The following is a 24,120-nucleotide window of genomic DNA, read 5'->3' as shown; positions in this document are numbered from 1 at the left end:
CTGTCCAACGCTGAGACATTTCACTGGTAAAGAAGAGCGGAACTATTGGGTTTAGGTAAAGAAGAACGGGACGGTTGGGTTTAGATAAAGAAGAACGGGACCGTTGGGTTTAGGTAAAGAAGAACGGGACGGTTGGGTTTAGATAAAGAAGAACGGGACCGTTGGGTTTAGGTAAAGAAGAACGGGACGGTTGGGTTTAGGTAAAGAAGAACGGGAGGGTTGGGTTTAGGTAAAGAAGAACGGGACCGTTGGGTTTAGGTAAAGAAGAACGGGACGGTTGGGTTTAGGTAAAGAAGAACGGGAGGGTTGGGTTTAGGTAAAGAAGAACGGGACGGTTGGGTTTAGGTAAAGAAGAACGGGACAGTTGGGTTTAGATGAAGAGAGACCTGAGACATTTCACTCTCCTACGCTGAGACATTTCACTGTCCAACGCTGAGACATTTCACTGTCCAACGCTGAGACATTTCACTGTCCTACGCTGAGACATTTCACTGTCCTACGCTGACACATTTCACTGTCGTACACTGAGACATTTCACTGTCCTACACTGAGACATTTCACTGTCCAACGCTGAGACATTTCACTGTCCTACGCTGAGACATTTCACTGTCCAACGCTGAGACATTTCACTGTCCTACGCTGAGACATTTCACTCTCCTACACTGAGACATTTAACTGTCCTACGCTGAAACATTTCACTGTCCAACCTGAGACATTTCACTGTCGTACGCTGAGATATTTCACTGTCCTACGCTGAGATATTTCACTGTCGTACGCTGAGATATTTCACTGTCCTACGCTGACTTATTTCACTTTCCTACGCTGAGATATTTCACTGTCCTACGCTGAGACATTTCACTGTCCTACGCTGAAACATTTCACTGTCCAACCTGAGACATTTCACTGTCCTACGCTGAAACATTTCACTGTCCTACGCTGAGACATTTCACTGTCCTACGCTGAAACATTTCACTGTCCAACCTGAGACATTTCACTGTCCTACGCTGAAACATTTCACTGTCCTACGCTGAGACATTTCACTGTCCTACGCTGAAACATTTCACTGTCCAACGATGAGACATTTCACTTTCCAACCTGAGACATTTAACTGTCCTACGCTGAAACATTTCACTGTCCAACGCTGAAACATTTCAATGTCTTACGCTGAAACATTTCACTGTCCAACCTGAGACATTTCACTGTCCTACGCTGAAACATTTCACTGTCCAATGCTGAGACATTTCACTGTCGACCACTGAGACATTTCACTGTCGTACGCTGAGACATTTCACTGTCGTACGCTGAGACATTTCACTGTCCAACGCTGAGACATTTCAACTGTCCTACGCTGAGACATTTCACTGTCCTACGCTGAAACATTTCACTGTCCAACGCTGAGACATTTCACTGTCCAACACTGAGACATTTCACTGTCCTACGCTGAGACATTTCACTGCCCTACCCATGAAACATTTCACTGTCCAACGCTGAGACATTTCACTGTCCTACGCTGAAACATTTCACTGTCAAACGCTGAGACATTTCACTGTCCTACCCTGAACCATTTCACTGTCCTACGTTGAAACATTTCACTGTCCAACGCTGAGACATTTCACTGGTAAAGAAGAGCGGAACTATTGGGTTTAGGTAAAGAAGAACGGGACGGTTGGGTTTAGATAAAGAAGAACGGGACCGTTGGGTTTAGGTAAAGAAGAACGGGACGGTTGGGTTTAGGTAAAGAAGAACGGGAGGGTTGGGTTTAGGTAAAGAAGAACGGGACCGTTGGGTTTAGGTAAAGAAGAACGGGACGGTTGGGTTTAGGTAAAGAAGAACGGGAGGGTTGGGTTTAGGTAAAGAAGAACGGGACGGTTGGGTTTAGGTAAAGAAGAACGGGACAGTTGGGTTTAGATGAAGAGAGACCTGAGACATTTCACTCTCCTACGCTGAGACATTTCACTGTCCAACGCTGAGACATTTCACTGTCCAACGCTGAGACATTTCACTGTCCTACGCTGAGACATTTCACTCTCCTACGCTGAAACATTTCATTGTCCAACGCTGAGACCTTTCAATGTCCAACACAGACATTTCACTGTCCTACGCTGAAACATTTCACTGTCCAATGCTGAGACATTTCACTGTCCTACCCTGAAACATTTCACTGTCCAACGCTGAGACATTTCGCTGTCCTACCCTGAAATATTTCACTGTCCTACGTTGAAACATTTCACTGTCCAATGCTGAGATATTTCATTGGTAAAGAAGAACGGGACTATTGGGTTTAGGTAAAGAAGAACGGGACGGTTGGGTTTAGATAAAGAAGAACGGGACAGTTGGGTTTAGGTAAAGAAGAACGGGACGGTTGGGTTTATGTAAAGAAGAACGGGACGGTTGGGTTTAGATAAAGAAGAACGGGACAGTTGGGTTTAGGTAAAGAAGAACGGGACGGTTGGGTTTATGTAAAGAAGAATGGGACAGTTGGGTTTAGATGAAGAATAACGGGACGGTTGGGTTTAGATAAAGAAGAACGGGACGGTTGGGTTTAGATGAAAAGAGACCTGAGACATTTCACTCTCCTACGCTGAAACATTTCACTGTCTTACGCTGAAACATTTCACTGTCCAACGCTGAGACATTTCACTAGTGTACACTGAGACATTTCACTGTCATACGCTGACACATTTCACTGTCGTACACTGAGACATTTCACTGTCCTACACTGAGACATTTCACTGTCCAACGCTGAGACATTTCACTGTCCTACGCTGAGACATTTCACTGTCCAACGCTGAGACATTTCACTGTCCTACGCTGAAACATTTCACTGTCCAACCTGAGACATTTCACTGTCCTACGCTGAAACATTTCACTGTCCTACGCTGAGACATTTCACTGTCCTACGCTGAAACATTTCACTGTCCAACCTGAGACATTTCACTGTCCTACGCTGAAACATTTCACTGTCCTACGCTGAGACATTTCACTGTCCTACGCTGAAACATTTCACTGTCCAACGATGAGACATTTCACTTTCCAACCTGAGACATTTAACTGTCCTACGCTGAAACATTTCACTGTCCAACGCTGAAACATTTCAATGTCTTACGCTGAAACATTTCACTGTCCAACCTGAGACATTTCACTGTCCTACGCTGAAACATTTCACTGTCCAATGCTGAGACATTTCACTATCGACCACTGAGACATTTCACTGTCGTACGCTGAGACATTTCACTGTCGTACGCTGAGACATTTCTCTGTCCAACGCTGAGACATTTCAAATGTCCTACGCTGAGACATTTCACTCTCCTACGCTGAAACATTTCACTGTCCAACGCTGAGACCTTTCAATTTCCAACACAGACATTTCACTGTCCTACGCTGAGACATTTCACTGCCCTACCCAGAAACATTTCACTGTCCAACGCTGAGACATTTCACTGTCCTACCCTGAAACATTTCACTGTCAAACGCTGAGACATTTCACTGTCCTACCCTGAAACATTTCACTGTCCTACGTTGAAACATTTCACTGTCCAACGCTGAGACATTTCACTCGTAAAGAAGAACGGGACTATTGGGTTTAGGTAAAGAAGAACGGGACGGTTGGGTTTAGATAAAGAAGAACGGGACCGTTGGGTTTAGGTAAAGAAGAACGGAAGGGTTGGGTTTAGGTAAAGAAGAACGGGACGGTTGGGTTTAGGTAAAGAAGAACGGGACAGTTGGGTTTAGGTGAAGAGAGACCTGAGACATTTCAATCTCCTACGCTGAAACATTTCACTGTCCAACGCTGAGACCTTTAAATGTCCAACACAGACATTTCACTGTCCTACGCTGAAACATTTCACTGTCCAACGCTGAGACATTTCACTGTCCTACGCTGAGACATTTCAGTGTCCTACGCTGAGACATTTCACTGTCCAACGCTGAGACCTTTCACTGGTAAAGAAGAACGGGACGGTTGGGTTTAGATAAAGAAGAACGGGACAGTTGGGTTTAGGTAAAGAAGAACGGGACGGTTGGGTTTATGTAAAGAAGAACGGGACGGTTTGGTTTAGATAAAGAAGAACGGGACAGTTGGGTTTAGGTAAAGAAGAACGGGACGGTTGGGTTTATGTAAAGAAGAACGGGACAGTTGGGTTTAGATAAAGAAGAACGGGACGGTTGGGTTTAGATGAAGAGAGACCTGAGACATTTCACTGTCCTACGCTGAAACATTTCACTGTCTTACGCTGAAACATTTCACTGTCCAACGCTGAGACATTTCACTGTCTTACGCTGAAACATTTCACTGTCCAACGCTGAGACATTTCACTATCGAACACTGAGACATTTCACTGTCGTACGCTGAAACATTTCACTGTCCTACGCTGAGACATTTCACTGTCCAACGCTGAGACATTTCACTATCCAACGCTGAGACATTTCACTGTCCTACGCTGAAACATTTCACTGTCCAACCTCAGACATTTCACTGTCCTACGCTGAGATATTTCACTGTCCTATGCTGAAACATTTCACTGTCCAACCTGAGACATTTCACTGTCCAATCCTGAGATATTTCACTGTCGTACGCTGAGATATTTCACTGTCCTACGCTGAGATATTTCACTGTCCTACGCTGAGATATTTCACTGTCCTACGCTGAGACATTTCACTGTCCTACGCTGAAACATTTCACTGTCCAACCTGAGACATTTCACTGTCCTACGCTGAAACAATTCACTGTCCTACGCTGAGACATTTCACTGTCCTACGCTGAAGCATTTCAATGTCCAACGCTGAGACATTTCACTTTCCAACCTGAGACATTTAACTGTCCTACGCTGAAACATTTCACTGTCGTACGCTGAGACATTTCACTGTCGTACGCTGAGACATTTCACTGTTGTACGCTGAGACATTTCACTGTCGTACGCTGAGACATTTTACTGTCGTACGCTGAGACATTTCACTGTCCTACGCTGAGACATTTCACTCTCCTACGCAGACATTTCACTGTCCTACGCTGAAACATTTCACTGTCCAACGCTGAGACATTTCACTGTCCAACACAGACATTTCACTGTCCTACGCTGAAGCATTTCAATGTCCAACGCTGAGACATTTCACTTTCCAACCTGAGACATTTAACTGTCCTACGCTGAAACATTTCACTGTCGTACGCTGAGACATTTCACTGTCGTACGCTGAGACATTTCACTGTCGTACGCTGAGACATTTCACTGTCGTACGCTGAGACATTTTACTGTCGTACGCTGAGACATTTCACTGTCCTACGCTGAGACATTTCACTCTCCTACGCAGACATTTCACTGTCCTACGCTGAAACATTTCACTGTCCAACGCTGAGACATTTCACTGTCCAACACAGACATTTCACTGTCCTACGCTGAGACATTTCACTGTCCAACGCTGAGACATTTCACTATCGAACACTGAGACATTTCACTGTCGTACGCTGAAACATTTCACTGTCCTACGCTGAGACATTTCACTGTCCAACGCTGAGACATTTCACTATCCAACGCTGAGACATTTCACTTTCCAACCTGAGACATTTAACTGTCCTACGCTGAAACATTTCACTGTCCAACGCTGAAACATTTCACTGTCTTACGCTGAAACATTTCACTGTCCAACGCTGAGACATTTCACTATCGAACACTGAGACATTTCACTGTCGTACGCTGAAACATTTCACTGTCCTACGCTGAGACATTTCACTGTCCAACGCTGAGACATTTCACTATCCAACGCTGAGACATTTCACTGTCCTACGCTGAAACATTTCACTGTCCAACCTCAGACATTTCACTGTCCTACGCTGAGATATTTCACTGTCCTATGCTGAAACATTTCACTGTCCAACCTGAGACATTTCACTGTCCAATCCTGAGATATTTCACTGTCGTACGCTGAGATATTTCACTGTCCTACGCTGAGATATTTCACTGTCCTACGCTGAGATATTTCACTGTCCTACGCTGAGACATTTCACTGTCCTACGCTGAAACATTTCACTGTCCAACCTGAGACATTTCACTGTCCTACGCTGAAACAATTCACTGTCCTACGCTGAGACATTTCACTGTCCTACGCTGAAGCATTTCAATGTCCAACGCTGAGACATTTCACTTTCCAACCTGAGACATTTAACTGTCCTACGCTGAAACATTTCACTGTCGTACGCTGAGACATTTCACTGTCGTACGCTGAGACATTTCACTGTTGTACGCTGAGACATTTCACTGTCGTACGCTGAGACATTTTACTGTCGTACGCTGAGACATTTCACTGTCCTACGCTGAGACATTTCACTCTCCTACGCAGACATTTCACTGTCCTACGCTGAAACATTTCACTGTCCAACGCTGAGACATTTCACTGTCCAACACAGACATTTCACTGTCCTACGCTGAAGCATTTCAATGTCCAACGCTGAGACATTTCACTTTCCAACCTGAGACATTTAACTGTCCTACGCTGAAACATTTCACTGTCGTACGCTGAGACATTTCACTGTCGTACGCTGAGACATTTCACTGTCGTACGCTGAGACATTTCACTGTCGTACGCTGATACATTTTACTGTCGTACGCTGAGACATTTCACTGTCCTACGCTGAGACATTTCACTCTCCTACGCAGACATTTCACTGTCCTACGCTGAAACATTTCACTGTCCAACGCTGAGACATTTCACTGTCCAACACAGACATTTCACTGTCCTACGCTGAGACATTTCACTGTCCAACGCTGAGACATTTCACTATCGAACACTGAGACATTTCACTGTCGTACGCTGAAACATTTCACTGTCCTACGCTGAGACATTTCACTGTCCAACGCTGAGACATTTCACTATCCAACGCTGAGACATTTCACTTTCCAACCTGAGACATTTAACTGTCCTACGCTGAAACATTTCACTGTCCAACGCTGAAACATTTCACTGTCTTACGCTGAAACATTTCACTGTCCAACGCTAAGACATTTCACTATCGAACACTGAGACATTTCACTGTCGTACGCTGAGACATTTCACTGTCGTACGCTGGTACGCTGAGACATTTCACTGTCGTACGCTGAGACATTTCACTTTCCAACCTGAGACATTTAACTGTCCTACACTGAGACATTTAACTGTCCAACGCTGAGACATTTCACTGTCCAACACAGACATTTCACTGTCCTACGCTGAGACATTTCACTGTCCTACGCTGAGACATTTCACTGTCCAACACTGAGACATTTCACTGTCCAACCTGAAACATTTCACTGTCCTACGCTGGGACATTTCACTGTCCTACGATCGGACATTTCACTGTCCTACGCTGGGACATTTCATTGTCCAACGCTGAATCATTTCACTGTCCTACGCTGAGACATTTCACTGTCCTACCCTGAAATATTTCACTGTCCTACGCTGAAACATTTCACTGTCCAACGCTGAAAAATTTCACTGTCCAACGCTGAAACATTTCACTGTCCTACGCTAAAACATTTCACTGTCCTACGCTGAGACATTTCACTGTCCAACAGACATTTCACTGTCCTACCCTGAAACATTTCACTGTCCTACGCTGAGACATTTCACTGTCCAACGCTGAGAAATTTCACTGTCCTATGCTGAAACATTTCACTGTCCTACGCTGAAACATTTCACTGTCCTACGCTGAGACATTTCGCTGTCCAACGCTGAGACATTTCACTGTCCTACGCTGAGACATTTCACTGTCCTACATTGAAACATTTCACTGTCCAACGCTGAGATATTTCACTGGTAAAGAAGAACGGGACTATTGGGTTTAGGTAAAGAAGAACGGGACGGTTGGGTTTAGATAAAGAAGAACGGGACGGTTGGGTTTATGTAAAGAAGAACGGGACGGTTGGGTTTAGATAAAGAAGAACGGGACAGTTGGGTTTAGGTAAAGAAGAACGGGACGGTTGGGTTTATGTAAAGAAGAACGGGACAGTTGGGTTTAGATAAAGAAGAACGGGACGGTTGGGTTTAGATGAAGAGAGACCTGAGACATTTCACTGTCCTACGCTGAAACATTTCACTGTCTTACGCTGAAACATTTCACTGTCCAACGCTGAGACATTTCACTGTCTTACGCTGAAACATTTCACTGTCCAACGCTGAGACATTTCACTATCGAACACTGAGACATTTCACTGTCGTACGCTGAAACATTTCACTGTCCTACGCTGAGACATTTCACTGTCCAACGCTGAGACATTTCACTATCCAACGCTGAGACATTTCACTGTCCTACGCTGAAACATTTCACTGTCCAACCTCAGACATTTCACTGTCCTACGCTGAGATATTTCACTGTCCTACGCTGAAACATTTCACTGTCCAACCTGAGACATTTCACTGTCCAATCCTGAGATATTTCACTGTCGTACGCTGAGATATTTCACTGTCCTACGCTGAGATATTTCACTGTCCTACGCTGAGACATTTCACTGTCCTACGCTGAAACATTTCACTGTCCAACCTGAGACATTTCACTGTCCTACGCTGAAACAATTCACTGTCCTACGCTAAAACATTTCACTGTCGTACGCTGAGACATTTCACTGTCGTACGCTGAGACATTTCACTGTCGTACGCTGAGACATTTCACTGTCGTACGCTGAGACATTTTACTGTCCAACACAGACATTTCACTGTCCTACGCTGAGACATTTCACTGTCCAACGCTGAGACATTTCACTATCGAACACTGAGACATTTCACTGTCGTACGCTGAAACATTTCACTGTCCTACGCTGAGACATTTCACTATCCAACGCTGAGACATTTCACTGTCCTACGCTGAAACATTTCACTGTCCAACCTCAGACATTTCACTGTCCTACGCTGAGATATTTCACTGTCGTACGCTGAGATATTTCACTGTCCTACGCTGAAGCATTTCAATGTCCAACGCTGAGACATTTCACTTTCCAACCTGAGACATTTAACTGTCCTACGCTGAAACATTTCACTGTCCAACGCTGAAACATTTCACTGTCTTACGCTGAAACATTTCACTGTCCAACGCTGAGACATTTCACTTTCCAACCTGAGACATTTAACTGTCCTACACTGAGACATTTAACTGTCCAACGCTGAGACATTTCACTGTCCAACACAGACATTTCACTGTCCTACGCTGAGACATTTCACTGTCCTACGCTGAGACATTTCACTGTCCTGCCCTGAGACATTTCACTGTCCAACACTGAGACATTTCACTGTCCAACCTGAAACATTTCACTGTCCTACGCTGGGACATTTCACTGTCCTACGATCGGACATTTCACTGTCCTACGCTGGGACATTTCATTGTCCAACGCTGAAACATTTCACTGTCCTACGCTGAGACATTTCACTGTCCTACCCTGAAATATTTCACTGTCCTACGCTGAAACATTTCACTGTCCAACGCTGAAACATTTCACTGTCCAACGCTGAAACATTTCACTGTCCTACGCTAAAACATTTCACTGTCCTACGCTGAGACATTTCACTGTCCAACAGACATTTCACTGTCCTACCCTGAAACATTTCACTGTCCTACGCTGAGACATTTCACTGTCCAACGCTGAGAAATTTCACTGTCCTATGCTGAAACATTTCACTGTCCTACGCTGAAACATTTCACTGTCCTACGCTGAGACATTTCGCTGTCCAACGCTGAGACATTTCACTGTCCTACGCTGAGACATTTAACTGTCCTACGCTGAAACATTTAACTGTCCAACGTTGAAACATTTCACTGTCTTACGTTGAGACATTTCACTGTCGTACGCTGAGACATTTCACTGTCGTACGCTGAGACATTTCACTGTCGTACGCTGAGACATTTCACTGTCGTACGCTGAGACATTTCACTGTCGTACGCTGAGACATTTCACTGTCCTACGCTGAGACATTTCAATGTCCAACACAGACATTTCACTGTCCTACGCTGAAACATTTCACTGTCCTACACTGAAACATTTCACTGTCCAACGCTGAGACATTTCACTGTCCAACACAGACATTTCACTGTCCTACGCTGAGACATTTCACTGTCCTACGCTGAGACATTTCACTGTCCTGCCCTGAGACATTTCACTGTCCAACACTGAGACATTTCACTGTCCAACCTGAAACATTTCACTGTCCTACGCTGGGACATTTCACTGTCCTACGCTCGGACATTTCACTGTCCTACGCTGGGACATTTCATTGTCCAACGCTGAAACATTTCACTGTCCTACGCTGAGACATTTCACTGTCCTACCCTGAAATATTTCACTGTCCTACGCTGAAACATTTCACTGTCCAACGCTGAAACATTTCACTGTCCAACGCTGAAACATTTCACTGTCCTACGCTAAAACATTTCACTGTCCTACGCTGAGACATTTCACTGTCCAACAGACATTTCACTGTCCTACCCTGAAACATTTCACTGTCCTATGCTGAAACATTTCACTGTCCTACGCTGAAACATTTCACTGTCCTACGCTGAGACATTTCGCTGTCCAACGCTGAGACATTTCACTGTCCTACGCTGAGACATTTAACTGTCCTACGCTGAAACATTTAACTGTCCAACGTTGAAACATTTCACTGTCTTACGTTGAGACATTTCACTGTCGTACGCTGAGACATTTCACTGTCCAACCTGAAACATTTCACTGTCCTACGCTGGGACATTTCACTGTCCTACGATCGGACATTTCACTGTCCTACGCTGGGACATTTCATTGTCCAACGCTGAAACATTTCACTGTCCTACGCTGAGACATTTCACTGTCCTACCCTGAAATATTTCACTGTCCTACGCTGAGACATTTCACTGTCCTACGCTGAGACATTTCACTGTCCTGCCCTGAGACATTTCACTGTCCAACACTGAGACATTTCACTGTCCAACCTGAAACATTTCACTGTCCTACGCTGGGACATTTCACTGTCCTACGATCGGACATTTCACTGTCCTACGCTGGGACATTTCATTGTCCAACGCTGAAACATTTCACTGTTCTACGCTGAGACATTTCACTGTCCTACCCTGAAATATTTCACTGTCCTACGCTGAAACATTTCACTGTCCAACGCTGAAACATTTCACTGTCCTACGCTGAGACATTTCACTGTCCAACAGACATTTCACTGTCCTACCCTGAAACATTTCACTGTCCTACGCTGAGACATTTCACTGTCCAACGCTGAGAAATTTCACTGTCCTATGCTGAAACATTTCACTGTCCTACGCTGAAACATTTCACTGTCCTACGCTGAGACATTTCGCTGTCCAACGCTGAGACATTTCACTGTCCTACGCTGAGACATTTCACTGTCCTACATTGAAACATTTCACTGTCCAACGCTGAGATATTTCACTGGTAAAGAAGAACGGGACTATTGGGTTTAGGTAAAGAAGAACGGGACGGTTGGGTTTAGATAAAGAAGAACGGGACAGTTGGGTTTAGGTAAAGAAGAACGGGACGGTTGGGTTTATGTAAAGAAGAACGGGACGGTTGGGTTTAGATAAAGAAGAACGGGACAGTTGGGTTTAGGTAAAGAAGAACGGGACGGTTGGGTTTATGTAAAGAAGAACGGGACAGTTGGGTTTAGATAAAGAAGAACGGGACGGTTGGGTTTAGATGAAGAGAGACCTGAGACATTTCACTGTCCTACGCTGAAACATTTCACTGTCTTACGCTGAAACATTTCACTGTCCAACGCTGAGACATTTCACTGTCTTACGCTGAAACATTTCACTGTCCAACGCTGAGACATTTCACTATCGAACACTGAGACATTTCACTGTCGTACGCTGAAACATTTCACTGTCCTACGCTGAGACATTTCACTGTCCAACGCTGAGACATTTCACTATCCAACGCTGAGACATTTCACTGTCCTACGCTGAAACATTTCACTGTCCAACCTCAGACATTTCACTGTCCTACGCTGAGATATTTCACTGTCCTACGCTGAAACATTTCACTGTCCAACCTGAGACATTTCACTGTCCAATCCTGAGATATTTCACTGTCGTACGCTGAGATATTTCACTGTCCTACGCTGAGATATTTCACTGTCCTACGCTGAGACATTTCACTGTCCTACGCTGAGACATTTCACTGTCCTACATTGAAACATTTCACTGTCCAACGCTGAGATATTTCACTGGTAAAGAAGAACGGGACTATTGGGTTTAGGTAAAGAAGAACGGGACGGTTGGGTTTAGATAAAGAAGAACGGGACAGTTGGGTTTAGGTAAAGAAGAACGGGACGGTTGGGTTTATGTAAAGAAGAACGGGACGGTTGGGTTTAGATAAAGAAGAACGGGACAGTTGGGTTTAGGTAAAGAAGAACGGGACGGTTGGGTTTATGTAAAGAAGAACGGGACAGTTGGGTTTAGATAAAGAAGAACGGGACGGTTGGGTTTAGATGAAGAGAGACCTGAGACATTTCACTGTCCTACGCTGAAACATTTCACTGTCTTACGCTGAAACATTTCACTGTCCAACGCTGAGACATTTCACTGTCTTACGCTGAAACATTTCACTGTCCAACGCTGAGACATTTCACTATCGAACACTGAGACATTTCACTGTCGTACGCTGAAACATTTCACTGTCCTACGCTGAGACATTTCACTGTCCAACGCTGAGACATTTCACTATCCAACGCTGAGACATTTCACTGTCCTACGCTGAAACATTTCACTGTCCAACCTCAGACATTTCACTGTCCTACGCTGAGATATTTCACTGTCCTACGCTGAAACATTTCACTGTCCAACCTGAGACATTTCACTGTCCAATCCTGAGATATTTCACTGTCGTACGCTGAGATATTTCACTGTCCTACGCTGAGATATTTCACTGTCCTACGCTGAGACATTTCACTGTCCTACGCTGAAACATTTCACTGTCCAACCTGAGACATTTCACTGTCCTACGCTGAAACAATTCACTGTCCTACGCTGAGACATTTCACTGTCCTACGCTGAAGCATTTCAATGTCCAACGCTGAGACATTTCACTGTCCAACGCTGAAACATTTCACTGTCCTACGCTAAAACATTTCACTGTCGTACGCTGAGACATTTCACTGTCGTACGCTGAGACATTTCACTGTCGTACGCTGAGACATTTCACTGTCGTACGCTGAGACATTTTACTGTCGTACGCTGAGACATTTCACTGTCCTACGCTGAGACATTTCACTCTCCTACGCAGACATTTCACTGTCCTACGCTGAAACATTTCACTGTCCAACGCTGAGACATTTCACTGTCCAACACAGACATTTCACTGTCCTACGCTGAGACATTTCACTGTCCAACGCTGAGACATTTCACTATCGAACACTGAGACATTTCACTGTCGTACGCTGAAACATTTCACTGTCCTACGCTGAGACATTTCACTGTCCAACGCTGAGACATTTCACTATCCAACGCTGAGACATTTCACTGTCCTACGCTGAAACATTTCACTGTCCAACCTCAGACATTTCACTGTCCTACGCTGAGATATTTCACTGTCGTACGCTGAGATATTTCACTGTCCTACGCTGAAGCATTTCAATGTCCAACGCTGAGACATTTCACTTTCCAACCTGAGACATTTAACTGTCCTACGCTGAAACATTTCACTGTCCAACGCTGAAACATTTCACTGTCTTACGCTGAAACATTTCACTGCCAACGCTGAGACATTTCACTTTCCAACCTGAGACATTTAACTGTCCTACACTGAGACATTTAACTGTCCAACGCTGAGACATTTCACTGTCCAACACAGACATTTCACTGTCCTACGCTGAGACATTTCACTGTCCTACGCTGAGACATTTCACTGTCCTGCCCTGAGACATTTCACTGTCCAACACTGAGACATTTCACTGTCCAACCTGAAACATTTCACTGTCCTACGCTGGGACATTTCACTGTCCTACGATCGGACATTTCACTGTCCTACGCTGGGACATTTCATTGTCCAACGCTGAAACATTTCACTGTCCTACGCTGAGACATTTCACTGTCCTACCCTGAAATATTTCACTGTCCTATGCTGAAACATTTCACTGTCCAACGCTAAAACATTTCACTGTCCAACGCTGAAACATTTCACTGTCCTACGCTAAAACATTTCACTGTCCTACGCTGAGACATTTCACTGTCCAACAGACATTTCACTGTCCTACCCTGAAACATTTCACTGTCCTACGCTGAGACATTTCACTGTCCAACGCTGAGAAATTTCACTGTCCTATGCTGAAACATTTCACTGTCCTACGCTGAGACATTTCACTGTCCTACGCTGAGACATTTCGCTGTCCAACGCTGAGACATTTCACTGTCCTACGCTGAGACATTTAACTGTCCTACGCTGAAACATTTAACTGTCCAACGTTGAAACATTTCACTGTCTTACATTGAGACATTTCACTGTCGTACGCTGAGACATTTCACTGTCGTACGCTGAGACATTTCACTGTCGTACGCTGGTACGCTGAGACATTTCACTGTCGTACGCTGAGACATTTCACTGTCGTACGCTGAGACATTTCACTGTCGTACGCTGAGACATTTCACTGTCCTACGCTGAGACATTTCAATGTCCAACACAGACATTTCACTGTCCTACGCTGAAACATTTCACTGTCCAACGCTGAGACATTTCACTGTCCAACCTGAAACATTTCACTGTCCTACGCTGGGACATTTCACTGTCCTACGCTCGGACATTTCACTGTCCTACGCTGGGACATTTCATTGTCCAACGCTGAAACATTTCACTGTCCTACGCTGAGACATTTCACTGTCCTACCCTGAAATATTTCACTGTCCTACGCTGAAACATTTCACTGTCCAACGCTGAAACATTTCACTGTCCAACGCTGAAACATTTCACTGTCCTACGCTAAAACATTTCACTGTCCTACGCTGAGACATTTCACTGTCCAACAGACATTTCACTGTCCTACCCTGAAACATTTCACTGTCCTATGCTGAAACATTTCACTGTCCTACGCTGAAACATTTCACTGTCCTACGCTGAGACATTTCGCTGTCCAACGCTGAGACATTTCACTGTCCTACGCTGAGACATTTAACTGTCCTACGCTGAAACATTTAACTGTCCAACGTTGAAACATTTCACTGTCTTACGTTGAGACATTTCACTGTCGTACGATCGGACATTTCACTGTCCTACGCTGGGACATTTCATTGTCCAACGCTGAAACATTTCACTGTCCTACGCTGAGACATTTCACTGTCCTACCCTGAAATATTTCACTGTCCTACGCTGAAACATTTCACTGTCCAACGCTGAAACATTTCACTGTCCAACGCTGAAACATTTCACTGTCCTACGCTAAAACATTTCACTGTCCTACGCTGAGACATTTCACTGTCCAACAGACATTTCACTGTCCTACCCTGAAACATTTCACTGTCCTACGCTGAGACATTTCACTGTCCAACGCTGAGAAATTTCACTGTCCTATGCTGAAACATTTCACTGTCCTACGCTGAAACATTTCACTGTCCTACGCTGAGACATTTCGCTGTCCAACGCTGAGACATTTCACTGTCCTACGCTGAGACATTTAACTGTCCTACACTGAAACATTTAACTGTCCAACGTTGAAACATTTCACTGTCTTACGTTGAGACATTTCACTGTCGTACGCTGAGACATTTCACTGTCCAACACAAACATTTCACTATCCAACGCTGAGACATTTCACTGTCCAACACAGACATTTCACTGTCCTACGCTGAGACATTTCACTGTCCTACGCTGAGACATTTCACTGTCCTGCCCTGAGACATTTCACTGTCCAACACTGAGACATTTCACTGTCCAACCTGAAACATTTCACTGTCCTACGCTGGGACATTTCACTGTCCTACGCTCGGACATTTCACTGTCCTACGCTGGGACATTTCATTGTCCAACGCTGAAACATTTCACTGTCCTACGCTGAGACATTTCACTGTCCTACCCTGAAACATTTCACTGTCCTATGCTGAAACATTTCACTGTCCTACGCTGAAACATTTCACTGTCCTACGCTGAGACATTTCGCTGTCCAACGCTGAGACATTTCACTGTCCTACGCTGAGACATTTAACTGTCGTACGCTGAGACATTTCACTGTCGTACGCTGAGACATTTCACTGTCGTACGCTGAGACATTTCACTGTCGTACGCTGAGACATTTCACTGTCCTACGCTGAGACATTTCAATGTCCAACACAGACATTTCACAGTCCTACGCTGAAACATTTCACTGTCCAACGCTGAGACATTTCACTGTCCAAAACAGACATTTCACTGTCCTACGCTGAAACATTTCACTGTCCTACGCTGAAACATTTCACTGTCCAACGCTGAGACATTTCACTTTCCAACACAGACATTTCACTGTCCTACGCTGAAACATTTCACTGTCCTACGCTGAAACATTTCACTGTCCTACGCTGAGACATTTCACTGTCCAACGCTGAGACATTTCACTGTCCAACGCTGAGACATTTCACTGTCCTACGCTGAGACATTTCACTGTCCTACGCTGAAACATTTCACTGTCGTACGCTGAGACATTTCACTGTTGTACGCTGAGACATTTCACTGTTGTACGCTGAGACATTTCACTGTCGTACGCTGAGACATTTCACTGTCGTACGCTGAGACATTTCACTCTCCTACGCTGAGACATTTCACTCTCCTACGCTGAGACATTTCACTCTCCTACGCTGAAACATTTCAATGTCCAACACAGACATTTCACTGTCCTACGCTGAGACATTTCACTGTCCTACGCTGAAACATTTCGCTGTCCAACACTGAGACATTTCACTTTCCAACCTGAGACATTTAACTGTCCTACACTGAGACATTTCACTGTCCTACGCTGAAACATTTCACTGTCCTACGCTGAAACATTTCACTGTCCAACGCTGAGACATTTCACTATCGTACACTGAGAAATTTCACTGTCGTACGCTAAGATATTTCACTGTCGTACGATGAGACATTTCACTGCACTACGCTGAGACATTTCACTCTCCAACGCTGAGACATTTCACTCTCCAACGCTGAAACATTTCACTGTCCAACGCTGAGACATTTCACTGTCCTACGCTGAGACATTTCACTGTCCTACGCTGAGACATTTCACTGTCCTACGCTGAAACATTTCGCTGTCCAACACTGAGACATTTCACTGTCCTACGCTGAGACATTTAACTGTCCTACGCTGAGACATTTCACTGTCCTACCCTGAGACATTTCACTGTCCAACACTGAGACATTTCACTGTCCAACCTGAAACATTTCACTGTCCTACGCTGGGACATTTCATTTTCCAACGCTGAAACATTTCACTGTCCTACGCTGAGACATTTCACTGTCCTACGCTGAAACATTTCACTGTCCAACGTTGAAACATTTCACTGTCCTACGCTGGGACATTTCATTTTCCAACGCTGAAACATTTCACTGTCCTACGCTGAGACATTTTACTGTCCTACCCTGAAACATTTCACTGTCCTACGCTGAAACATTTCACTGTCCAGCAATGAGACATTTCACTGTCCTACGCTGAAACATTTCACTGTCCTAACCTGAAACATTTCACTGTCCTACGCTAAGACATTTCACTGTCCAATGCTGAGACATTTCACTGTCCTATGCTGAAACATTTCACTGTCCTACGCTGAAACATTTCACTGTCGTACGCTGAGACATTTCACTGTCCAACGCTGAGACATTTCACTGTCCAACGCTGAGACATTTCACTGTCCTACGCTGAAACATTTCACTGTCCTACGCTGAAACATTTCACTGTCCAACGCTGAGACATTTCACTGTCCAACGCTGAGACATTTCACTGTCCTACGCTGAGACATTTCACTGTCCTACTCTGAGACATTTCACTGTCCTACTCTGAGACATTTCACTGTCCAACGCTGAGACATTTCACTGTCCAACGCTGAGACATTTCACTGTCCTACGCTGAAACATTTCACTGTCCTACTCTGAGACATTTCACTGTCCTACTCTGAGACATTTCACTGTCCTACTCTGAGACATTTCACTGTCCAACCTGAAACATTTCACTGTCCTACGCTGGGACATTTCACTGTCCTACGCTGGGACATTTCACTGTCGTACGCTGAAACATTTCACTGTCCTACGCTGGGACATTTCACTGTCCTACGCTGGGACATTTCACTGTCCTACGCTGGGACATTTCACTGTCGTACGCTGAAACATTTCACTGTCGTACGCTGAGACATTTCACTGTCCAACGCTGAGACATTTCACTGTCCTACGCTGAGACATGTCACTGTCGTACGCTGAAACATTTCACTGTCCAACGCTGAAACATTTCACTGTCCAACGCTGAGACATTTCACTGTCCTACGCTGAGACATTTCACTGTCCTACGCTGAAACATTTCACTGTCCTACATGAGACATTTCATTTGCCAGCATATTGAATGGGATTTTAGTCTTTTAGTTTTCAAACATTTAGATGTTTTAAAGATTGTTTTGGGCATTTTTTTACTGTATTATGTAGAGATGCAAAAAAGCATCAATCAATGAAATACTAAGGTTTATGACTTTTTAAAATGAATATAGACATCAAATATTATCAGTCCCATGTTAAAAAAGGCCACTTACATGACTTTTATTTTGAAAGAAGAGAGTCGACCCTTTACTTCCAGGTCAAAGTGAAGGCGTCTCAGATCTGATGTCGACCTGCAGACTGAACTCACGTCTGATTTATTTGGTTTTGGGTTTCTTCTACATATTACTGAAATAAATCAATTTGTCAACCGTAGGTGGAAGTTTGCAGGAGGCTCTGACCTTTGGCTGCCGAGTCGCCGGCAGGAAGTGTGGTTTCCACGGTTACGACGGCATTGCTGGAAAGTTTGACAACTGACCGAAGACTTTAAGACAGAGACGTATTCAGAGAACTGTGTTTACAGTATGTAAAGATGTTGGGTTTTAAAAACACATTTTTATCTTTAATGATATGAAAAAGAACTGATGATTTTATTCAGCAATCCATTTATAATAATAATAAACGTTATTTATATAGGACCTTTGAAACAGGGAGTGTAGTTTAAAGTGCTTTACAGCAAAGGGGAAGCAAATAGCATAGAATATGTGAAAATAAAAATAAGACAAGGGAAAGCATAGTTTGAATAAAACAGTTAAACTATGATAATAAAACGAACAAAGAGTGACCGTTAAATAAGTTTTCAATTGTTTAAAATGTCACGGAGGTTGCATCTCTCACAATTCTTCTGGTTGGAAGATTATGAAAGATGTAAGTTGTGGGGCGACCTCTAACTCCCCCAGTAAGATTGTTCGCCCCATGTATGCTGAGTCCAGCAGTGGCGCGGTTTCGAATCCGACCTGCTGCCCTTTGCTGGGTGTCATCCCCCATCTCTCTCCCCCTGTCATGTCTATCCACTTTCAAAATAAAGGGAAAAGCCCCAAAAAAATAATCTTAAAAAAAACAAAAACAATGTAAGTTGTGCTTTGATAAAGGACCTTTTGTTGTAGCAGATTCTTTTTTGCCAAGATAGAGAGAGAAGAGTCTATTTTCTTTAATAATGAACTGTAAAATAACTTTCATAGGTTTGGTGCATCTGAGTTGCCAGTTGTTTAATTCGTGTGATAGTTTGCATTTAAAAAAACGGCAGCAGAGGATCTAAGAGGCTGTAAAGGATTATAAAACAACAAAGATTAAGTGTTGTAGGGTTTATTTATTAGTTATTTAATGAAAAGTAAATCTAACTATTAACAAGCTGCTAACAAATAGTTTGAATTAACTGGGAACTGTGATGCAGTGAGTCTAAATGAAGTGAAATGTTAAATTAACTTAATTGCTGTATTTTTTACCTGATGAGAATAAAATGTCACACTGATCAGTAAATGATGTAATTCTTATTTAATCTGACTGACTGAAGTCAAACCTGATGCTTTTCATCGATCGATTCATTCAATGATCCAAGAATCCGTTAATGATAATGTTTAAACTCACTTCAGACCAAAGATTCAGACGAGACGAGTGTGAACTTTAGTCTCCCTGCAGGTCTACGGTCTGCAGCATTCTTAAAGCTGCCAGTTTCCACCAATCAGACGAGACGGTGTATCATCTCCATAGAAACCACACTCTGTACTTCCGATCTAACTTCAGACTGTCAGAGCTTTTTGGAGCTGGATATATTGCATCTGTGGAGTATCCAGAACTTACTCCACAGCGCTGGGGAGATAAAGCTGGTCATTACTCTTGTTTACACGAGATTACAATAACATTATTTATTTTTTAATGATTTACACTGGTTTACACTGTAACATATAAATGTATGATCTTATAGAATATTATGCATTGTATGTAAATATAAAGGAGGAGTATATAAAGGAGTTAAAACATTAAACATCTACAGCAGTAAAATGCATATTAATGCAGCAGGAATATTATACCATATACCATATTATAGAACCAGAACATAAAAACACTGACCGGGAAACCTTTACTGCAACATATACTCTTTCACTTACTTAAACAACATTGTGTTGATAATACTTTTACTTCAGTAAGGTTCCGAATGCAGGACTTTTACATAGGGGAGTATTTTCACAGAGGGTATTATTCCTTTTACTTCAGTAAAGGATCTGAACACTTGTTCCACCTCTGCTGGTTTCACTCTAATCCACAGATCTACAGGTGGTTCAAATCAAAAAACAGAAACGCAGAGTTTTAGCAAGTGAACATGGATGTGAAGAAGAATGTAAAATATTTAAACATTCCTCTCAAATGATTTTTGTTTGTTAGATGTTGGAGATTCAAACAGTTATAAGAAACAACTCCACAGACAGATTTAATTACAACTTTCACACAAAACAACAAAGATGTGAATGTCGTTTGTCCTCGAGATTCAGTACAGACCTGTGTGAACTGTATGTTGAGTAAATATATATAAATATATATATATATATATATATATATATATATATATATATATATATATATGACAGACAGCTAACATACTTGGAACATCAGAGGTCATGGGACTGTCCCAGTTTAACACTGGGAGTAAACTGTTATTTTTACTTTTGGAGCAGCATCAGGTCACTGAAGGACTTACCTAAACTGACCGCGCCCACAGAGGGGGCATCCGTTATATTACAGGTGCTGTAACCATAGAAATAGAATGGATAGAAAGGCCATTCCCATTAAAATCAATATAGAATGATCAGTTCGCTGCAGGTGGAGATGGTTAAAGGATGCGCTCTGCAGCACATTCGCTCCGCGAACAGTCCACATATGTGTTCGATGTAGCCAAAGCGTAACTGTTCCTCCTCTTCAATCCCCACCACTACTGTTGTCTCTCTACATACTACCATTGTGTCTCTTCATACTACTACCGGAGAATTTCTCCCAAGCTGCGTTGGACTGCTCTACTCTACTGAGCTGCGACACACTTTACACTGACGGGTTTCTCAACATGACAACTAACAACAATCACCGTTTTGTTTTGGACTAATTAAATGACCATGGCAAACAGCTCAGTGAGCGCTCTATCCATTTTATTTCTATGGCTGTAACACATTGTTGTCATGGATACACTGATTACCTATATGCTGTTTTTATTCAGTGTTGTTTTTACAGTCTTATATTTGTGTCTATATACTGTAGGGAAAATAAACTATGTAATGTATATATACACATACATGAATAGAGGCTGTGTTGTATCTGATTGTTTCCAGTGATCATTCTCTCAGTGCTTTGCTGAAGTGTGTGTATATATTCACATGTTGTAATATATGTTCACACAGTGTATTATATATTCACTTTGTGTGTGTCCATATAAATATTTACATGTTTAGATGGTGTTGGTGTCTGTCTCTGTCTGATTGTTGCCGCCTGTGATCATTTCTCTCAGTCCTTTGCTGAAGTGAAGATTCGCTCCGATCACAATGAAACCCTGCAGAGATTAACACAACTGCTGTGAACACCAGGGGGCAGCAATGACAGCATTGTAAAGTGCTAATTCAGTCTCACTCCTAGCGGGTCAAAAACCGTTTGGTCAGGGGAGTTAGTTACTGACGCAAAATGTCTCATTTAGTCTAATTTAGTCTCTACTGTTGTCTCTCTACATACTACTCTCTACTGTTGTCTCTCTACATACTACTCTCTACCGTTGTCTCTCTACATACTACTCTCTACTGTTGTCTCTCTACATACTACTCTCTACTGCTGTCTCTCTACATACTACTCTCTACTGTGTCTCTCTACATACTACTCTCTACTGTTGTCTCTCTACATACTACTCTCTACTGTTGTCTCTCTACATACTACTCTCTACTGTTGTCTCTCTACATACTACTCTCTACTATTGTCTCTCTACATACTACTCTCTACCGTTGTCTCTCTTCATACTACTCTCTACTGTTGTCTCTCTTCATACTACTCTACATACTACTCTCTACCGTTGTCTCTCTACATACTACTCTCTACCGATGTCTCTCTACATACTACTCTCTACTGTTGTCTCTACATACAACTCTCTGCAGCTGTCTCTCTACATACTAATCTCTACTGTTGTCTCTCTACATACTACTCTCTACTGTTGTCTCTCTGCATACTACTCTCTACTGTTGTCTCACTACATACTACTCTCTACTATTGTCTCTCTACATACTACTCTCTACCGTTGTCTCTCTTCATACTACTCTCTATTGTTGTCTCTCTTCATAATATTCTACATACTACTCTCTACCATTGTCTCTCTACATACTACTCTCTACCGTTGTCTCTCTACATACTACTCTCTACTGTTGTCTCTCTACATACTACTCTCTACTGTTGTCTCTCTTCAAACTACTCTACATATTAATCTCTACCGTTGTCTCTCTACATACTACTCTCTACCGTTGTCTCTCTACATACTACTCTCTACTGTTGTCTCTCTTCATACTACTCTACATATTAATCTCTACCGTTGTCTCTCTACATACTACTCTCTACTGTTGTCTCTCTACATACTACTCTCTACTGCTGTCTCTCTACATACTACTCTCTACTGTTGTCTCTCTTCATACTACTCTACATATTAATCTCTACCGTTGTCTCTCTACATACTACTCTCTACTGTTGTCTCTCTACATACTACTCTCTACTGTTGTCTCTCTACATACTACTCTCTACTGTTGTCTCTCTACATACTACTCTCTGCTGCTGTCTCTCTACATACTACTCTCTACTGTTGTCTCTCTACATACTACTCTCTGCTGCTGTCTCTCTACATACTACTCTCTACTGTTGTCTCTCTACATACTACTCTCTACTGTTGTCTCTCTTCATACTACTCTCTACTGTTGTCTCTCTACATACTACTCTACATACTACTCTCTACCGTTGTCTCTCTACATACTACTCTCTACCGTTGTCTCTCTACATACTACTCTCTACTGTTGTCTCTCTACATACTACTCTCTACTGTTGTCTCTCTTCAAACTACTCTACATATTAATCTCTACCGTTGTCTCTCTACATACTACTCTACCGTTGTCTCTCTACATACTACTCTCTACTGTTGTCTCTCTTCATACTACTCTACATATTAATCTCTACCGTTGTCTCTCTACATACTACTCTCTACTGTTGTCTCTCTACATACTACTCTCTACTGTTGTCTCTCTACATACTACTCTCTACTGTTGTCTCTCTACATACTACTCTACATACTACTCTCTACTGTTGTCTCTCTTCATACTACTCTCTACTGTTGTCTCTCTACATACTACTCTCTACTGTTGTCTCTCTACATACTACTCTCTACTATTTTCTCTCTACATACTACTCTCTACTGTTGTCTCTCTACATACTATTCTACATACTACTCTCTACTGTTGTCTCTCTACATACTACTCTCTACTGTTGTCTCTCTACATATTACTCTCTACTGTTGTCTCTCTACATACTACTCTCTACTGTTGTCTCTCTGCATACTACTCTCTACTGTTGTCTCACTACATACTACTCTCTACTATTGTCTCTCTACATACTACTCTCT

The 24,120-nt window shown here is 43.0% G+C and overlaps 3 protein-coding genes across 10 annotated transcripts in view; 2 read left to right on the top strand and 1 right to left on the bottom strand.

Annotated features, from left to right (window-relative positions):
• The window catches only part of khk (ketohexokinase), a 30,988-nt gene extending 11,695 nt beyond the window's left edge, over positions 1–19,293 (top strand). For all 6 annotated transcript variants that reach the window (XM_031317316.2, XM_031317313.2, XM_031317318.2 and 3 more), the window contains one exon: positions 18,871–19,293. In XM_031317316.2, the coding sequence (XP_031173176.1) occupies positions 18,871–18,964 (94 nt within the window). In that variant the 3' untranslated portion in view covers positions 18,965–19,293. The remainder of the gene's footprint in view (positions 1–18,870) is intronic.
• LOC118495300 (nuclear factor 7, brain-like) overlaps positions 1–24,120 on the top strand; it is a 1,057,410-nt gene that overhangs the window by 757,828 nt on the left and 275,462 nt on the right. The gene's annotated exons all lie outside the window — the stretch shown is intronic.
• LOC116062626 (phospholipid transfer protein) overlaps positions 19,930–24,120 on the bottom strand; it is a 35,013-nt gene continuing 30,822 nt past the window's right edge. For 2 of the 3 annotated variants that reach the window (XM_036002406.1, XM_036002407.1), the window contains exon 15: positions 21,702–22,029. In XM_036002406.1, the coding sequence (XP_035858299.1) occupies positions 21,928–22,029 (102 nt within the window). In that variant the 3' untranslated portion in view covers positions 21,702–21,927. Of the gene's footprint in view, positions 20,763–21,701; positions 22,030–24,120 lie in introns of those variants that run through there. The other variant, XM_036002408.1, reaches the window with a different exon arrangement.

The sequence above is a fragment of the Sander lucioperca genome, chromosome 6 (genome assembly GCF_008315115.2).
Source record: "Sander lucioperca isolate FBNREF2018 chromosome 6, SLUC_FBN_1.2, whole genome shotgun sequence".
NCBI lineage: Eukaryota > Metazoa > Chordata > Actinopteri > Perciformes > Percidae > Sander > Sander lucioperca.
Note: the sequence above shows the minus strand (reverse complement) of the source record. Positions and strands in the feature narration are given on the sequence as shown.